This window comes from Gadus chalcogrammus, chromosome 10 (genome assembly GCF_026213295.1).
Source record: "Gadus chalcogrammus isolate NIFS_2021 chromosome 10, NIFS_Gcha_1.0, whole genome shotgun sequence".
NCBI classification, from domain to species: Eukaryota; Metazoa; Chordata; class Actinopteri; order Gadiformes; family Gadidae; genus Gadus; species Gadus chalcogrammus.
The window spans coordinates 4,494,591-4,514,178 of NC_079421.1; the positions used below are offsets into that span (position 1 = coordinate 4,494,591).

Sequence of the window (19,588 nt, forward strand, 5' to 3'; positions counted from 1 at the left end):
TCCCTGGTATGTGTTATTAGATTAAAACAAACGCCGCCCTGTCGGATGGCTGTAGTCCATAAAACAGGCGCAGCACATGCCGCTACCGGCGCCGCTGATTGGCTGTCAGCGTTCGACAGTCGGTAAGATTTATCAGTCAGCTGAAGGCTGACACAACAACAATGTAGAGAGACGGCTTTCTGACAGACTGTTGCTGTTTCACTCATTCATAGACTGGCAGAAACAAATAAAGCAGTTGTGTTTAAAACAGGAACGGGGGAAGGCTCGTTGTCCCGGGACCTCGTTTAAAGAGTGGTAAGTGTGTGAATATATGAGCAGCGGCCGATGATGCCTCCGTTGCTTAGCAATAAGCTAGCTCCTTGGTGTGATAGCGTTCCGGTGGTCGCAGCCAATTGGCGACCACGGTCCTCACTCAGACGGAGTGTCCTCACCCCTCACTATCTTCTATTTTAATACACATCGATACGATCAGGATCAGGCTAATGCTAACAACAGATGCTAGCCTTTTCCAAGCCTCTCCTAGATGGTTAGCAACCGTCGCCAAGTAACCCCTCCGTTCGACTGTCTCCAAGGTGACGGGGGTTGGAGCGGCTCGTCTGTCCCGTGGAGCCCCCCGGTGCTGGCGCTGAGGTCTAGACCTGTGCTTGCTAAAGCATCGCACGGTGCGAACCGGCCGGACCGTGAGAGCAGGCGGGAGAGGAGGCGCTGCGCGGCGGTCAGGAGATGTGTGAGCGGGGATGCCTCTCCACAGGACCAGCTGGGTAGTCGAGGGTCTACTACACGACTATAAACGCTATACCTCCTTCCCTGGACTCACCTCCCCACCTTTTAACCGAACTACAAGTGACACATATATGGATGGTGGCTACGCACTATGCCCACCTCCTCGGCAACCCCTGCACCGCTGGCCGGAGGGAGGACTGGTAACGACCCCAGAGTAGCCGCGCAGCCCATGTCTGCTGCTCCGGCGTCTGCCTCGTCCTCTCCTCCGTCCATCAGCTCCTCGTTCCGGTTCGTCCCGGCTTTCGCTCTCGGCGTAGCGGCAGCGGTGGCCTTTCAGCTCGCCTGGGGAGGCCTGTCGCTGACTGCCTTCTTCTTAAAGCTCTTCCTCTACGTGTCTTTCGCCCTGCTGTGCTTCTTGGCGGGCAGCTTCGTCCTCTTGGTGAGGAAGAGTCCCCCGAAGGTCAGCAGCTTTCGGAGCAGGAGGCAGTCAGCCGCACTGGTGGATTTCTTCAACAAGCTCATGGTAAGAGACTGAATATTGTACCTCTCAGCCTTACACCATAATAACAAGGGACGTGTGTGTGTGTGTGTGTGTGTGTGTGTGTGTGTGTGTGTGTGTGTGTGTGTGTGTGTGTGTGTGTGTGTGTGTGTGTGTGTGTGTGTGTGTGTGTGTGTGTGTGTGTGTGTGCGCGTGTGCCAGACGATTATTGATGGGTCACACCCGGACACAATTAACTTCATCCATCTAACACCAGGTTGTGGATCTGTGGTAATTTGGTTGGGCCCACTCCATGACATTAAGTCATCCGCTCCATGTGGTTGAAGGGACAGACATCACTAGACAAGAACTTATTTTGTTGATCCTGCAAATGGCTCTAAAGTGGCTTTGTCTGGCTATCACTTCAGTGAGATTACCCTCCCTGACGTTTCCCCTGCAGCCTCCTAGCCCCAGGGTTTTGTGTATTCTTGTATTGTAAATGAGATTTAGTCATGCTGCTGGATTTATAAACACATGCTTGTCTAACATACACACACACTCACACACATACAGAATGAAAATTCAATCTTTTACGTTTTCATGGACAGCCACGTTGTACTTCTCTGCTTTGACTGAAGACGGGGTCGACAGTGTTCCATCCTGACAGTTGTTTTGGCTTCCAGGCTCGTTTTTCGGTGCAAGAGTCGATGCAGAACCGGAGGGTGGTGATCTCACACAACGTGGACAAGGCCCTGAAAGAAGGTGAAACCTAAATCCTCTCCTGTTGTAAATGCTCACCTGTAGATCTTTGAGTTTCAATATGGGCAGCTCTTTACCTGATATCCCTCTTGAACTGCAGGACAGGCATTATTAATATTGGACAATATTCAACATCTGAAAAATATTTAATGTATATCTAATGTAATTTATTTTGTTTACATGTGAGAACTTTATCATGGCAGAATTTAAGGGGACATTATGGTTTTGGGCTATAACCTTGTAATGCATTGATTCTCTGTTGAATAATAATAATAATAATAATAAATGAAATGTATATAGCGCTTAATATGGTACTCTAAGACGCTTTACATATTGGCCTATCAAAACTCTGTAAGACAGACTAGGAATAAAAGAAAAACAGAGGTTAAAAATGAAGAATAAGGTGGGAGTTAGGTGGGGTGGGGGGTCACCATTACTGGTGATAGTAATGATATTTGGATAGTTCAAATGCAAATTCAGATATGTCAAAGAGCTGGCCTGTTGCTTTTCTTTACAATCATTTTAGGAAACCTTATTTCCCATAAAATTCCAAAATGCACGACAGTGAGGCAAAAGGAAGGAAAGCTTCTGCCCATGTTTAGAGCTTTGTTTACTTCCTCTGTCATTCTTCCTAGCTCATCCCCCCATGGTAACTACCCATGCTTTGCTGACTGGTGTCTATCCTGCAAAAAAAACATTTATCTCAGTTCTCTGAAGAAGTAATTGTGAAATATCCGTCGGTTTACCAGTCAGCAAAACATTGCCAAGGCACGGACCCTGCTCCATTGGATAGTTTGTAGCCAGCCATTCACTATTCACTAGGAGGGTCAGGCTGGCATATGGCTGCATGCATTACACTAATGTGTATTCAAAGGGTTTTTATGAGCTCTTTATGTGATTACTGTCGTTTTCGGAGAGATGGTGATAGTAATGACATTTGACTGTGTGCATGTTCTCATATTTAACTCATTTAAAACCAGGGCTGCATCTAGAAGGCTATACCTGCAACAAGGCAAATCAAGCTACACTGTCTTTTTCAATCTTCATTTGTTTAGGCCTTTGAGAAACTCTTTTTCCAATCCTTCAATAGACAAACCCTTAGTTTCATCCATGCCTTTCATGAAACCTTACCTTTTATCCAACCTGAATTATTGATTCAGAATTATTGATAAATATTGTTATTTATATCAATTTGAGTTGCGACTGCTGAATAGATGGTGAGAATTGAGTATAGCGGGAAAGGCAATATGTACATATCGGTATTTTTAGCCCTGCCGCTAAACCACGCCCACCAGGAAGCTGCGCTTTGCATAGCGTTTACCCATCATGCACTGCACTCTATTTTAAACATTCTAATGTTCTAAATTCGAGCCTTTTGGTTTCACTAGTAGTTTGAGCCGTTCCCATATATTCCATATAGTTATTACGTCACAATAGAGGGACGGCGCTGTGAAAAAAACAAAACAAAAATAAACGTTAACCGTTGGTTCAAACGTCAGCCCTGGAGATGACTATCCTCGGCGTCCTGGTCAGTCTTCAGTACACTCTTGGTTCTCTTCAGATCGCATAAATCTTTCGCCTTTTACTAAAGATTTCCGTGGAGAGGACCATTATGAGTATCAACTAATTTTTTGATGCCCTGCTTTACTGCGGGGCTTTCTCACCGGTAAAAAAAAAAAACAGACGATAATCAGTTTTACCTTAACTAAGCTGTACGCACGTGGGAGCCCTGGTGTTATATAAATGCGTAAATAGTTAGAAAAACGATACAGCAGGCATGTACCCCGTACATTTTGGATACAGAATTAAGAATAAAAAAAATAATCTTCATTATCGGCTATTTGGTCTGAACACAAAACCCATGAAGACACTGAATGGTTTCCCATCCAATCACAGACCTCTACCAGTGCTGCTGTCACTTGTCTGTCCGCAGTGTTTGACTACTCGTACCGGGACTACATCCTGTCTCTGTCCCTTGTCCGTCCGCAGTGTTTGACTACTCGTACCGGGACTACATCCTGTCTCTGTCCCTTGTCCGTCCGCAGTGTTTGACTACTCGTACCGGGACTACATCCTGTCTCTGACACCTGTCTGTCCGCAGTGTTTGACTACTCGTACCGGGACTACATCCTGTCCTGGTATGCGCCGCTGAGCCGGGACGAGGGGCAGCTGCACTCCATGCTGTCCGAGGACTGGTGGCAGGTGATTGGCCTGTTGAGGGCCAGGCTCGCCGACATAGACCTCGTCAATGTGGTGTGCTACGACAGCATCAGGGTGCTCCACACACACTTCACTGACCTCAAGGCCGCTTCTGCAAGGTAAACACACACACACACACACACACACACACACACACACACACACACACACACACACACACACACACACACACACACACACACACACACACACACACACACACACACACACACACACACACACACACACACACACACACTCTCTGCGTATTTCCACCACCGATTATCCTGCTGTTCCCTTGAACTTTCTCTCCTTCTTTTGTTTTTTATTGTTCCATAATGCCTTCAACAAGTTATTTTCATCCTCACATTGACCATTGATTTTTTGTGAATTGGACAATATAACTTTAGATACAAATATTGAGGAAGAATATATAGAGTGGCGATATGAATGGGTTTCAATGGAGAGAAAGTAATTATTTTCTGGTCCCAGCCTTTATATTCCCTGGATTACACAAATGTTGTATGTAGATTTAAATTATAATTTTTCATGCAAAGAAAACTAAACATTTTCGCGAAGAAGTTTGATAATGTTAGGTTAGCCTTATGGACTACTCTTCGCTGCTCTCGACGCGAATGATATACGTCACCACCCGCACTTGGAAATCCGGTACAGACATGGCGATCTCTCTGCCTCACTTCACAGCTTTTTTCCAAGGGGAGGATAAAAGCATCGAAAGAAGTGGAAACCATTATAAATCAGGGCATGTGGAGAATTTCAGTTATGCCGATGGGGAGATTGTCGGTCTTGTCCACCCCAGTCGCAGGGAGCATGACGTCACATACGAGACATGTAGTCTTTTTCATTGTGTTTTATCTACAGCCTTTAACTGAACAATTGCACAATAAACTCTTGACATTAAAAAATTATCATTTAAATCCACAAACAACATATGTGTAATCCAGGGCATATAAAGACTGGGATATAAACGCGGTCCCATGGACTCTACCGGAAGGGGCGTGACTTCGCCACTCTATTTGCATAGTGTTTACCCATCATGCACTGCACCCTATTTTTAACATGCTAATGTTGTCAAATAAAGCCTTTTGATATAACTAGTCATTTGAGCTGTTCCCAAGGGGACATCACAATGTAGCAAAAGCACTGTGTGAAAAACAGACAAAAATAATCTTAAACCGTTAGTTGAATGTCAGTCGTGGAGAAGACTAACCTCGGCGGCCCGTTTTTCTGCAGTACACTCTTGGTTCTCTTCAGATCGCATAAATCTTTCGCCTTTTACTAAAGATTTCCGTGGGGAGGACCATTATGAGTATCAACAAATTTTTTGATGCCCTGCTTCACTGCGGGGCTTTCTCAACTGTTTAAGAAAAAAAGGCACAGACAATTAATTGGTTGATTTACTTGCACACCGGACGGTGCGTGACTTCGCCACTCTATATGCATAGCGTTTACCCATCATGCACTGCACCCTATTTTTAACATTCTAATGTTCTCAAATAAAGCCGTTTGATGTAACTAGTAATTTGAGCTGTTCCCAAGGGGACATCACAATGTAGCAAAAGCACTGTGTGAAAAACAAACAAAAATAATCTTAAACCGTTAGTTGAATGTCAGTCGTGGAGAAGACTATCCTCGGCGGCCCATTTTTCTGCAGTACACTCTTGGTTCTCTTCAGATCGCATAAATCTTTCGCCTTTTACTAAAGATTTCCGTGGGGAGGACCATTATGAGTATCAACAAATTTTTTGATGCCCTGCTTCACTGCGGGGCTTTCTCAACTGTTTAAGAAAAATAGGCACTGACAATTAATTGGTTGATTTACTTGCACACCGGACGGTGCGTGACTTCGCCACTCTATATGCATAGCGTTTACCCATCATGCACTGCACCCTGTTTTTTAACATTCTAATGTTCTCAAATAAAGCCGTTTGATGTAACTAGTCATTTGAGCCGTTCCCCGGGGGACATCACAATGTAGCAAAAGCACTGTGAACAACAAACAAAAATAATCGTTAACCGTTAGTTAAACGTCAGTCGTAGAGATCACATCCCTCGGCGTCCCATATTTCCTCAGTACACTCTTGGTTCTCTTCAGATCGCATAAATCTTTCGCCTTTTACTAAAGATTTCCGTGGGGAGGACCATTATGAGTATCAACAAATTTTTTGATGCCCTGCTTTATTGCGGGGCTTTCTCACCTGTTTAAGAAAAAATGGCACAGACAATTATTTGGTTGACTTTATAGCACACCGGTCGGTGCGTGCCTTCGTCACTCTATATGCATAGCGTGAACATATGAAACATAGGAAAATCTCCTTGGGGTGAACTGTATGCATTGCTGTAGGAATTACAGTGCAGTCTTCCTACACCTCCTGACGTTCATGTTAGTTGGGCCACAAATTCTCATTCTCACGCAGCCTCACTCCTCTTCCTCTTCTTCTTCTCTCTGGCTGTTGACCCTGTCCAATTCCTTGTCCTTCCATTGTCAGACAATGTAGCATTGTGTTGTGCTCCAGCTATATATATACTTGCCAGTTCATGGTTCATGAGATGCACCTTTGAGCTATTTCAGTAAACTGGTTGATCGTTGGTTGATCTAACACTTCACACATTTCCCTTCTCTAGAGAAAGTCAAGATTCACCTGGTAGCAATTTACCAATTCACGACAGATTTAGAAAAAAAGTCTGATGGAAATGTATAGAAATATTCTTGACATATTATGACAACTTGTTCAACCATTTCGCATGCAAAGACTTATGCAATGAACTAATGCCTAAATGTTGTGGGGGTGAGACTATTCAATAGAGTCCATTACAATAAATTTTGATCAACATGACATAAGCAATTGATAATGTAGGAAAGAGCAGAGAATTGTACATAATCATTTGCATGAATGTACCAAAGCATTTGCAACTTGTTCAAAGAAATGAGAAACTGCTTTTTTGATGTGCACAAGTGACACAATGATGTGAAGATTGAACAGGTAGTTTTGAGGATTTCAATTCTGATCTGAGAAATGTACCAAAGCGACTGAGAAAAACTGTAATGGATAGAAAAATGATACAAATATTGAGACTATTAAATATAGACTATGTATATGAAATGGTAGTCACTAACTGATAGTGTGATTCTGTGTAGTTGTGTCTGCACCGCTGTCAGCACTGGATCAGTGCAAATCTAGGAAGACGTCACATTAACCTTCATCCAGGTCACTTCAGTTGGAGACGGACGGGCAGTCACTCCACGACTCTCCCCTCCCCCTCCTACACAACCACCCCCATGACACCGAGTTCTGACCATCTAGTCTCTCTCTCTCTCTCTCTCTCTCTCTCTCTCTCTCTCTCTCTCTCTCTCTCTCTCTCTCTCTCTCTCTCTCTCTCTCTCTCTCTCTCTCTCTCTCTCTCTCTCTCCTCTCTCTCTCTCTCTCTCTCTCTCTCTCTCTCTCTCTCTCTCTCTCTCTCTCTCTCTCTCTCTCTCTCTCTCTCTCTCTCTCTCTCTCTCTCTCTCTCTCTCTCTCTCTCTCTCTCTCTCTCTCTCTCTCTCTCTCTCTCTCTCTCTCTCTCTTTATTTATTTATTTCTTTATTTATTTATTTTTCTCCCATTTCCATACCTCTCCCTCTCGCCAGACCCGAGGAGTGTGCCAAGCCCTTCCCACTGCACCCCTGCCTGGTCAGCCCAGAGTCTGAGCTGGCCTTCCTGCGCTGTGTGGCCCGGATCCTGCTGCTGTGTCTGCTGCCTCATCGAGACGCAAAGTCCAACACGCTGCGCTGCTGCCTCACAGAGGTCATCACTACCAAAGGTACTGGACCTACCAGCAGCTAGCTGCTGCCTCACAGAGGTCATCACTACCAAAGGTACTGGACCTACCAGCAGCTAGCTGCTGCCTCACAGAGGTCATCACTACCAAAGGTACTAGACCTACCAGCAGCTAGCTGCTGCCTCACAGAGGTCATCACTACCCAAGGTACTGGACCTACCAGCAGCTAGCTGCTGCCTCACAGAGGTCATCACTACCAAAGGTACTGGACCTACCAGCAGCTAGCTGCTGCCTCACAGAGGTCATCACTACCCAAGGTACTGGACCTACCAGCAGCTGATTTTTACTCAACTGCATGTGAGTAAGGTCCAATACCTAGATAACTTGATAAATGTAAAGGCCCGTATGACTGTGCCCCTCACATTTTCAGTGAATGGGCCCTTCCTAAAGCTAGTGCACATACCTAAAGCTAGTGAACATACCGAAAGCTAGGGCACATACTTCAAGCTAGTGCACATACCGAACGCTAGCGCACATACCAAAAGCTAGTGCACATACCGCAAGCTAGTGCACATACCGAAAGCTAGTTAACATACCGAAAGCTAGTGCACATTTCTAAAGCTAGTGCACATACCGCAAGCTAATGCACATACCGAAAGCTAGTTTATATACCTAAAGCTAATGCAAATTGCTATTTATTTTTTAGCGTCAAACGATCACAAAACTAATATAATCGAACATACCTAAAGCTAGAGCAGTGAAGGCCCTGGCAGCTGTGTTGAGGTGTCAACACAATTTCTGGGCATGAATTGAGACAAACCAGTTGTGATGTATTGACTTACTACACGATTAGGATGTCTCCAATTGCACCTTTTGACCTTTCCTTCATGCCTGGATAATTGATTAATTAGAAGACTGCAGTGTTTCTTGCTCTTGTTTTGCTCACGTGTGTGCTCTACGTGTGTGTTTCCTCCAGTGCTGAGACCTCTGGTGGAGGTCCTCAGCGACCCGGACACTATCAACCGGATGCTGCTGTCCCAGCTGGAGCAGCGGGAGCAGCAGTCGGAGCAGCAGAAGAAGGCGTACACCTACGCAGCCTCCTACGAAGACTTCATCAAGCTCATCTCCACCTCCGCCGACATCAACTTCCTCACACAACTCAGGTGCCGGATGATGCAGACTGTCCCACGACTCATTTTGACACGGCCATCACGGGCTCCTGATGAGTAGGAGCTAGTCATCATGATGATGCTGCGGCTGCTGTAACGCCACACACCCGTACAGAGGGAGGCCCTGGGATGAAAACAGCTCGTTAAAAACCACGATCGCTATCCACTTACCCCTCTAGCATTGAGACGCACAGTGCAACACACGCACGCGCATGCACACACACACTCTCAACCGGTTCCTTTGCCGATGGGCTCTGTTACCATGGGAACAGACATCGATAGACGGGAGTTCTATATATGGCGCTGGCGGGAGACTGCCTGGCGCACCCGTTAGTTCTACACGGTTGCCGCATTTGTATGCGATCCAAATATATCTTACACTCAAAGTAAGTCCTTGGATGACTTTCTTGTGCAATCGCAATGGCTGAAATGGCTTTACGGGCTGTCTTTCTCTCCCCCCCCCCCCCCCCCCCCCCCCCCCAGGACCCAGATCATGATGGAGATCATCCATGCCACCACCATCAGCAGTCTGCCTCAGCTCAAGAAGCAGAAGGGTACAATGTCCTCACCAAGCACCACCTTGAAGCAAATTATTTAATTGGCCTGGCCTGATTGTTGCCCTACCCCGTTTAATGGAGAATTAGGAGATGGTACAGAGAAAATACTAGTTCTAGTACAGTGGCTTCATGCTTGAAAGTTCTGATTGAAATATGGATAAAAAATGCACGATTGAGAGATTGTAAGGCAACGTTTAGTTTATTTTAAATAATGACAGGTGTGACGAGCAGTGTTTCTTTCTGCGTCTCTGGAGTGCAGTTCAATGAGGAGACTGATACACTCCCGTCTTCAGTGGTGCGACGCAAGTCAATAGGCTCTTACGGCCATTAGGACGGGGTTGCATGGACTGACCGACCGTGTCTTGCCTCTGTGTGCACACTCAGACCGGAAAGGCAGAGAGTCTGCGGCCATGAAGGCCGACCTGCTCCGGGCCCGCGACATGAAACGCTACATCAACCAGCTCGCCATCGCCAAGAAGCAGTGCGAGAAGAGGATCCGGCTGCTCGGGGGGCCCAACTACGAGCAGTCCGAGGAGGGGGGGGGAGCGGACGAGGCCGACGGCCCGCAGAGCCAGAAGGTGAGCCTCTGACTTCAGCCATACACCCGCTGCGCTTAAAACACAACCAAGGTAGCAAAGTGATGGGAGACTGGATACATCAGATGGGCTCCGTCATGTATCCCTCCAAACATCCCTCCTGGTACCCCTGAAAACACGACCTCGGTGGGGATCTGAGTGGTGGTGGAAGAGTCGTTGCAGGTTCAGCCCCAAAGCACAGGGAGTACAAATCGCGGGTACCAAAAGAAGAACAAGGGTCGGGTTGTTTTAGCGAAGCAGAGCTCACGGAGCAATCTGTTTTACCTGCTCTCTGTTTTACCTGCACTCTGTTTTACCTGCTCTCTGTTTTACCTCTGGTTTAGCTGGACTCTGCACTGTTTTACATGGCTGCGGGTGACAACTGTTGCATATTCCCTATAGTGTTGAATTGAAAGGCTACCTATCCAGGTTCTGCCAAGCTTGGTAGGCGTCTACCACTGGCTGATGTGACGTTCCTATGGTGGAGTCCATGGTCTAATGAAGGCTAAAGCCATGAACTGCGCTCTCTGAACTTACTGTCTCCTACTGCGGTCGAAAAGATCTAACAAAGTATTGGAAGACAGGATAAATCAAATTACCTTTACTGAGGTAAAGTCGTTACTGATTATACATTTTATAATAAACACTCAACGTATACACTGCGTTTTTTATTGAATGAGGTAAACGTCGAGTTTGGATTAATTGGATGTGGATTGATGTGGTTCTGGCTCAGACTAAATTTGGTAGTTTGGTAATAGTTAGAATCAACAATTATAAAATGCATGCATCATTTTTCAATGAGTCGCGGGTTTGGAAGTTAACGTAGGGGTGAGCTCCATCAAGCGACTACTGAGTGCCTGCCTGAGCCGTCACATACCTTCTGTCTTTGTAGATCCTCCAGTTCGACGACATCATGGTGAACCCGGGCTACAGGGAGCACTTTCGGGTCTACATGGAGCAGGTGGATAAGAGGGCTCTGATCAGCTTCTGGGAACTGGTGGAGAGCCTGAAGACTGCTAACAAGGTGAGATGTTCACCACACTTTACTCCAATATGACGTCTTTGTCTATGTGTGTGTGTGTATATATATATAAATGTATAAATATATTGGAGAGACTTGCTCATCCAAACTGCTGCCGGTGCATCTGAGTAAACTGGTACAAGTTTATCGATTTGAAAAGCTCCCAAAAACAAAAGTTTGTACTCAGAGAATATACTTTATCTTATATATAATTGTCCCAATTGAGAGCTACTAATAAAGTTGTGCTGTGCTAATCGTATGGCTGACAGAACGAGGTGCCCCAGATCGTTGGGGAGATCTACCAGAAGTTCTTTGTGGAGAGCAAGGAGATCCCGGTGGAGAAGGTCCTGCTGAAGGAGGTCCAGCAGAGTCTGGTGGGGAACCGAGGAACGCAGGTCTTCATCAGACTGCAGGAACAGGTAGCAAACGGGCACTGTGACGCATCCATTATGTCAAGGGCAATACAACCCACTGAATGTAGTGGACCGTACTGGTACTGCATGTGAAGCACAGCTACAGAGATACAGTTCTGCATGTGTAGCGGAGCTACAGAGACACAGTTCTGCATGTGGAGCAGAGCTACAGAGATACAGTTCTGCATGTGAAGCACAGGTACAGAGATACAGTTCTGCATGTGGAGCAGAGCTACAGAGACACAGTTCTGCATGTGGAGCAGAACCACAGGGATACTTTTGCTTTGCACAGTTAAGATATGATGACATGATCATTCTGGTTCATAGCAACATGGTTTAGTTGTATAGTAACATTAGCTCATTCTCTCTCATCTCTCTATTTCGCATTTATTTGACTTTGTTTGGCCAGATAAAAGTGCCGTAGATGTTGCTTCACAGATGCTAGACCTGCGAGGAGGCACTCAAACATCCAGAATGTTCTTGTGTCCTCCAGGTCGCCGAGACGATGAGGGAGCGCTACTATCCATCCTTCCTGGTCTCTGACATCTACGATAGGCTGATCAGGAGGGAGGAACACCGCAGCCAATCAGAGAGCAGTACCGAGGACAAGGAGGAGGGGGTTAGAACCGTTCACAAACGCATACACCCCAACGGATCACACACTAGTTTTTCTCTAATTGTCATCATCCCAGAATGTCTCCTAATTTGTGTGTGTGTGTGTGTGTGTCTGTGTGCGTGTCTGTGTGTGCGTGTGTCTGTGTGTGTGTGTGTGTGTGTGTGTGTGTGTGTGTGTGTCTGTGTGTGTGCGCATGTCTGTGTGTGTGTGTGTGTGTGTGTGTGTGTGTGTGTCTCTGTGTGTGTGTGTGTCTCTGTGTGTGTGTGTGTGTGTGTGTGTGTGCGCCCACCGTACAGTGCCCAGGTCTCGATGCAGGCGAGGACGTGTGTGACGAAGGGAGCAAAGGGATCAACGAGCAGGCGAGCTACGCCGCCACCAAGCTGCGGCTGCTCTACGACAAACTGGAGTACAAGCGCCAGGCACTGGGCTCCATCCAGAACGCCCCCAAGCCCGACAAAAGGGTACGGGAACATCGGAACACGCCGCCGGCTCAGCAGTGAATGGGGACTCCTTGAGCGGACGGATGTGTTGACCATGCAGATAGAACTGTACCATGTTCACAAACTAACTATGTTGGCTACACGTGGGGAAGTAGTTTCACTGTACCTAACCCAACAAAAACATGTTAACATGTTAATTCAGCTCTTTTGTTTGGTGATCTTTAACCCACAGAAACTTTAACAACCCTAACCCTATGATGATATAATATATATAATAATAAAATAAAAGTAAACCGTCTTTCAACTAATTAATACGGTCAAATGTAGTGACGCTGAAGTACCCAGTGCTACGGGATCACACAGGAGGGAGGGGTGACTGCGACGGGCGCATCTGACAGGGGACTGTTGTGTTTTTAGATCGTGAGCAAGCTGAAGGAGGAGATCGCAGCCATGGAGAAGGAGCACAGCGAGCTTCAGCAGCACATCGGCCGGACAGACTGGTGGTGTGAGAACCTGGGCCACTGGAGGGCGACCATCACCGCCGCGGAGGTAACCGCTACGGCCGTTAGCCCGGCGCAAAACAATCTGCGAACCAGCTCGAAAAAACCACGGACTGGGGAGAGACCGTCTCCAGCCCCATACCTTAGTTAGAGATGGACATTTAGGGATTGAAGCATTTTCCTAACGCTTTTACTCAAAGCGACCTACAACCGTTCATTCACACATTCACACACCGATGGCGGAGTCAGGGGCAGTCAGAGTGAGGCGTCTCGCTCAGGGACACCTCGACACTCAGCTAGGAGGAGCCGGGTATCGAACTAGCAACCTTCCGGTTACCGGGCAACCAGCTCTACCTCCTGAGCTACTGTAGACAACAGCTGTGTCTGTTTGGCCCTGACGCCTTCAGGCCGCATGGCAGGAACGTCGCTCTGAGACGCTGTAACTGCTCAAGTTGAACGTGTGTGTGTTCCAGGCCACAGAGGAGAGCGGCGAGATGACGGCCTCCTACAGCATATGTGTGAGCCTGGCAGAGGGAGAGGAGTCGGCCAACAGCCGCTGGTGCGTCCAGAGGAAACTCATCGAGTTCCAGATTCTGCACCGCAAGCTCACGGAGGTAATGCGACACAGTGACACGCCTTAGAAACCCAAAGTGTTTGAATGATTTCATCGGGCGTGGTGTAGAATAGAGCAGATCTTCTCTTATTACATGGGGATGTGAACTGTCTTGTTCTGAGTCTCTTTGTGTTTGTCGTACACCAGTTTTTTCTACATGGGGGCGTGAACCGTCTTGTTCTGAGTCTCTTTGTGTTTGTCGTACACCAGTGTTTTCTACATGGGGATGTGAACCGTCTTGTTCTGGGTCTTTGTGTTTGTCGTACACCAGTGATTTCTACATGGGGATGTGAAGCGTCTTGTTCTGAGTCTTTGTGTTTGTCGTACACCAGTGTTTTCTTCATGGGGATGTGAACCGTCTTGTTCTGATTCTCTTTGTGTTTGTCGTACACCAGTGTTTACTACATGGGGATGTGAACCGTCTTGTTCTGAGTCTATTTTTGTGTTCGTCGTACACCAGTGTTTCCCATCACTGAAGAAACAGCAGTTGCCGTCGTTGAGTAAACTGCCCTTCAAATCCATCGACCAGAAGTTCCTCGAAAAGAGCAAAACGCAGCTCAACGCCTTTCTACAGGTAGAATGACACTTTTATTACTGCAATATCTGTATGTAGTATCTGTACTCTGGAGATCTGCTCTGTGTTGTCTTTTCGTTGGACGATGGGACTGTATCAATTGAGTCGTTTAATTAGGCAATCAATACCAGAACTGTACCAATACTGCCCACGAGAATCCGTTTTGGAAACGGTGATGCTGACTTTCTCTCTGTGTGTGTGTGTGTGTGTGTGTGTGTGTGTGTGTGTGTGTGTGTGTGTGTGTGTGTGTGTGTGTGTGTGTGTGTGTGTGTGTGTGTGTGTGTGTGTGTGTGTGTGTGTGTGTGTGTGTGTGTGTGTGTGTGTGCGTGCGTGCGTGCAGCGTCTACTGACAGATGAGCGGTTGTGTCAGTCAGAGGCTCTTTATGCATTCCTAAGCCCCTCCCCAGAGCACCTCAAGGTAGGGCAGCCTGTGAAACTCCTGCATGCGGCTCACACATGGACCTGTCCATCACTGTAACTCATTTGAAATCCACAAGCAAGGTTTAGAAATGTGTGTCATGATTTACAATTGAATCACGTTCACAAATACGTTGGAAATAAATGCAAACAAAATGCATGATTCATTCTTAACAACAAGTCATGTTTTTGTCATTTGCAGCGTTTGAATGGATTTAGAAACGTTATCCTCTACCATGTTCAGTCCATACTTCACCCTGACTTGTTTATTGAAAATGGGACCGAAACATTCCCTTGAGTGCATAAACCTTGGTACAAGAGTGGAGACCTATGCAGACCTACCAGAAGACTGTGTGTGTATGTGACTGTAAGCTGTTTGTCTACAGGTGATGTCAATCACCAAGAAGTCGTCTTTCTCTCTCGCATCTTTCCTGGAGAAACTGCCTGGAGACTTCTTCTCACATACAGAGGTAGCACCAACACCCACACCAACACTCACATGCACAAACACACGCGCACACACACTCTAATCATGTGTGGGCCATTCATTATCGGGGTCAGATGATGAACACACAGCGTTCCTGTTGAACCAGGCAGGCTCAATTACACTTTTCATTCAGAGTTTCAATCACAGTTATGTGCCTCGAGGGCAGCAAACTCTTTTGCAACTCATTACACATTATAATGATGACACTAATGACATCTAAGAGTGTGCGTGTTCCTGGCCTGTGTGTGTGTCTGTGTTCATGTCTCTGTGTGTTTTGGTATGTGTGTGTGTGAGTTCTATTCTTGTGTCGGTTTGTAAGTGTGTGTGTCTAGCTAACTTGGTGAATGTGTGTGTTTATGTGTGTCTGGTGTGTGCTATCCGTGTGTGTGTGTGTGTGTGTGTGTGTGTGTGTGTCTGGTGTGAGCTAACTTGGTGAATGTGTGTGTGTGTGTGTGTGTGTGTGTGTGTGTGTGTGTGTGTGTGTGTGTGTGTGTGTGTGTGTGTGTGTGTGTGTGTGTGTGTGTGTGTGTGTGTGTGTGTGTGTGTGTGTGTGTGTCTGGTGTGAGCTAACTTGGTGAATGTGTGTCTGGTGTGTGCTGTCCTTATGTGTGTGCGTGTGTGTGTGTGTGAGCTAACTTGCTGCGTGTGTGCGTGTCCTCTCCCTAGGAGGAGGCGGACGACGACAGCGACCACTCGGACTACGGCGACGAGCCGGACGGGCGGAAGGACGCCCTGGCCGAGCCCTGCTTCATGCTCATAGGAGAGATCTTCGAGCTGCGAGGCAGTGAGTCCCGACGCTCCCTCCGCTCTCTCTGTGTGCTTTACAACGCCTCCACACCGCTCCGTACAGTGGCGCCGTGAAAGCTGGACAAATGTGTCTCCCATGCCACCTGCTGGTGTTAACGCAGATGGCGAGGTGACGTCATCACCGAGTCTGATACCTTATGGTGTTATCAGCTCACTGCGTTATCTTCATTCAGAAAAAAGGTTTCCTGCTTCCAGCTAATTGATTACAATTTGATAGAGGCATTACATTAGCCCTGTATAGTTTCGCTTCCACTCTATAAAGGGATCCAGATCTTTATTAGTGTGTGTGCGTGTGTTTTGGGCTGAATTTTTCTTAGCTATTGATACTGTTGTTTCCCCCTCCTTCCCTCTTCCCGTGGCTCCCTAGTGTTCAAGTGGGTGAGGAAGACTCTTATTGCACTAGTCCAGGTGACGTTTGGCCGCACCATCAACAAGTAAGTCACAACTCTGAGCCGTCCTGTGATGCTGATTGTCAGTTCAGAAGGCCTATGTGTCTGTTGCCCCGGGGGTCTGTGGCCCCGGGTGTCTGTGGCCCCGGGGGTCTGCTGCCCTGAGCGTCTGTGGCCCAGAGTGTGTAAATGCATGGGGCGTCAGCCCACTCATACTTGGTCAACTACGTGTCAGCAAAACCTATTAGCCAAACCAGATTCTAACCTTTTTTTGTGTTCTGCGAAAAAAAGGTCATAATTCAGTCAACATTTTATGCATGGGTAGAAACACAGACCCAAGAACGAAGAGGGCTCTCCATGTCTATGTCCAGCACTTCACGGAGTAGTATAAACCAGCCTTAAGATGGAGGTTAACAAGGTTAAGGTTAACTAGGTTAACAAGGCCCATGGCAGTGAAATGGTGTGCTTCTCCACCTCTAACAAAGGAGTGAGGGGTGATCTCTAAACCTAGTCCCTTGTGATCTATTTGTGCTCCTCTAGACAGATCCGGGACACTGTGAACTGGATCTTTTGTGAGCAGATGCTGGTCTGTTACATTAACATCTTCCGGGATGCGTTCTGGCCCAATGGGAAGCTGGCGCCGCACATCAAGGCCCGCACGGCCTCGGAACGCCGGGACACCAAGGAGAGGGCCCAGCAGAAGCTCCTGGACAACATCCCTGGTAAGGGTTTAGTTGTGGACCCAGTCCTGTTGCTCACTGCTGCTTCCGTCTAGATGTGACGCAGGGTTCATTTCTGTGATGTGGTTATTATTTATTATTGAGAAATGGTCAAGCCCAAGAGCCCAAGCTGTAGAGCCCAAACACGCACAGCGAATTCCAGTAATATGTTTGGCGTGATACAAAAAGTAATTAGGATCATATTGGTTTAAAGGCCCAATGTGTAACATTACCTCATAAAAATGCATGCAAACGACTAAACAGGTTATATATTTAAGTTGTGTACCTTCTTTATCCTAATTGTTCCGCATCCCAAGTTTTAAGGCCGTCAACCGTTACATTCAATTGCATGTCAATGGCGCCATATGCCCACTATCTCTGGTTAAAGACAGTGGGCAAAAAGAGGCACCTCAACTCATGATAAGTTAGCAAGTTAATGTTACTTGCTGACTTACCTGATCGATTTTCACCAGCCTTGGTGGTGAAGACAACAACTCCTGTGATCCCACATTTTGTGTCTCCGTCATCAAACTACTTTGTTTTACTCATGAAACCTTGAATGGGGCAAAACGAGACTGAGCGCAAAAGTAGTGGAGTTGTATTGTTTTGCTCACTTGGTATAGGACTTGAGTCTATGTTTGAAATTAAAAATCCAAACGATTATTTTGCGTTAGTCCCCTCACTGCCATGTGCTATATGCTCAAGGGTATGGATTTAATCTTGAATGGTAATGATTAGTAACCAATTTCTAACATTTGTGGGTAAAATGCAGCTACAATGAACTGTATATTGTTCACCATAGGTTGGAGAGCTCTTTCCATCAGTCCTTGATGTTGATCATGTTTTGTTTTCTCCTTCCTCTTGCTTGACAACAGAAGCCCTGGCGATTCTGGTGGGGCAGCAGAACGCTCGCTTTGGGATCATCAAGATCTTCAACGCACTTCAGGAGACGAACGCCAACAAACACCTGCTCTATGTAGGAAGAGAACCAACCCATACACCCATACACACACACACACACACACACACACACACACACACACACACACACACACACACACACACACACACACACACACACACACACACACACACACACACACACACACACACACACACACACACACACACACACACACGCGCGCACACGCACACACACGCGCAGGCTTATACACTAAAGACCATCGCACCAGCCATGTGAGTTGGTTGTGTTTACCTCTGTGTCTCCGTCTCTTCAAGGTGCTGATGGAGATGTTGCTGAAGGAACTGTGTCCCGAGCTCAACACGGCGATGGAACAGATCTGAACTCCGACACCACAGAGACACCACACACACAGACAGACACACACACACACAGGCACACACATGCGGCCAATGTTATCAGGCCAGACGTTGACTTCTGCTGGCTCGTCTTTAAGACCCCCCCCGCTGGTCGAACCAATCATAAACTGCCAAGCCGAAGCGGGGGATCAACCATTGGTAGAGGCTGACGTCCTGTCGTTGTAAAAGAGAGCTGTTCTGTTTTTGTATGGTTTTTGTTTTGCAGCGAGGCATTTCAAAAGCCTAGATCCACACTAGAATACAACATCATACGACATCAAACTCACTGTAGCACAAATCTGATCAGATGGCTGTCCATGAAATAGATGTCACTCCTTCCTTGGTTAGCAAGTCATCTGCTCAGATGTAGATCAAATCTAGAGGTGAAAAGCTCTATGCTTTTGCACAATATCAGATCTATTGTTTTGTATGATCATTGGACTCACACCAGGACTCATGCCTGCCGCTTCTTCCACATTCAAACTGCGGCAATCGTTTTCTTCCCATGCATAGAAGGAGTTTAAATCCATCCCCCACCCGTGCAGACAAGGTCTGTCCATCAAACGTCTGGACTCAACTCTGAGCCAACAGTGGGTTGGTTTGCTCCTAAAGGAACTCTAGGCTGTAGTATTCACTCTCACACAAGCGCGACCACATTCGTAGACAGGGAAACTTGTTTTGTGCGGGTTGTAATCTGGCCAAGATCCTTTATAGACCGTGTAATGTTTCGAGATGTAGCCAAAAGACGGAGCAGAAGAAGTTCAGGTTTATTTTCCCAAAATGCAGTGCGTGTGGGCTGTCTTTGCACAGAACATCCCCACATGACCAGAGCAGCGACACTTATGTTATGTTATCATTGTAAAAAAAAAAGGCTTATCATTGTGCAATATGTCATGTTAAAGTCATTGTGATGATTTTATTTGTGATTTGTTATTATTGATAGATTTTATTTTTACCAAAAACTGTTTAGAGCCTTTATATAAGCAATAAATTGCAAAATGGAAAAAAAACGACATTGGCGGTGTGATTTCT

At 46.6% G+C, this 19,588-nt stretch overlaps 1 protein-coding gene and 4 non-coding genes across 6 annotated transcripts; all 5 read left to right on the forward strand.

Moving 5' to 3' along the window:
• The first annotated feature begins 102 nt into the window (after positions 1-102).
• On the forward strand, positions 103-19,561 carry snx25 (sorting nexin 25). Of its 2 annotated transcripts, XM_056600564.1 has the most exons (22): positions 103-294; positions 573-1,246; positions 1,885-1,963; positions 4,062-4,278; positions 7,809-7,981; positions 8,916-9,102; positions 9,592-9,662; positions 10,050-10,243; positions 11,133-11,264; positions 11,531-11,680; positions 12,168-12,293; positions 12,587-12,751; positions 13,148-13,279; positions 13,704-13,844; positions 14,304-14,417; positions 14,758-14,835; positions 15,221-15,304; positions 15,988-16,105; positions 16,496-16,562; positions 17,058-17,239; positions 18,112-18,212; positions 18,476-19,561. In XM_056600564.1, exons 2-22 carry the CDS (start codon positions 875-877, stop codon positions 18,539-18,541), a joined length of 2,949 nt encoding a protein of 982 aa, XP_056456539.1. In that variant the 5' UTR covers positions 103-294; positions 573-874; the 3' UTR covers positions 18,542-19,561. The 2 variants fall into 2 exon arrangements, with proteins under 2 accessions (XP_056456539.1, XP_056456540.1); XM_056600565.1 differs by lacking the exon at positions 103-294 and having other exon boundaries at positions 1,235-1,246; positions 3,894-4,278.
• LOC130391066 (U5 spliceosomal RNA) lies at positions 3,502-3,617 on the forward strand. The gene has a single exon (XR_008896859.1). It is a non-coding gene; the product is annotated as a U5 spliceosomal RNA (small nuclear RNA).
• Positions 5,415-5,530, forward strand: LOC130391068 (U5 spliceosomal RNA). Its single transcript, XR_008896861.1, has one exon. It is a non-coding gene; the product is annotated as a U5 spliceosomal RNA (small nuclear RNA).
• On the forward strand, positions 5,836-5,951 carry LOC130391069 (U5 spliceosomal RNA). Its single transcript, XR_008896862.1, has one exon. It is a non-coding gene; the product is annotated as a U5 spliceosomal RNA (small nuclear RNA).
• On the forward strand, positions 6,256-6,371 carry LOC130391067 (U5 spliceosomal RNA). Its single transcript, XR_008896860.1, has one exon. It is a non-coding gene; the product is annotated as a U5 spliceosomal RNA (small nuclear RNA).
• Positions 19,562-19,588: the final 27 nt, after the last annotated feature.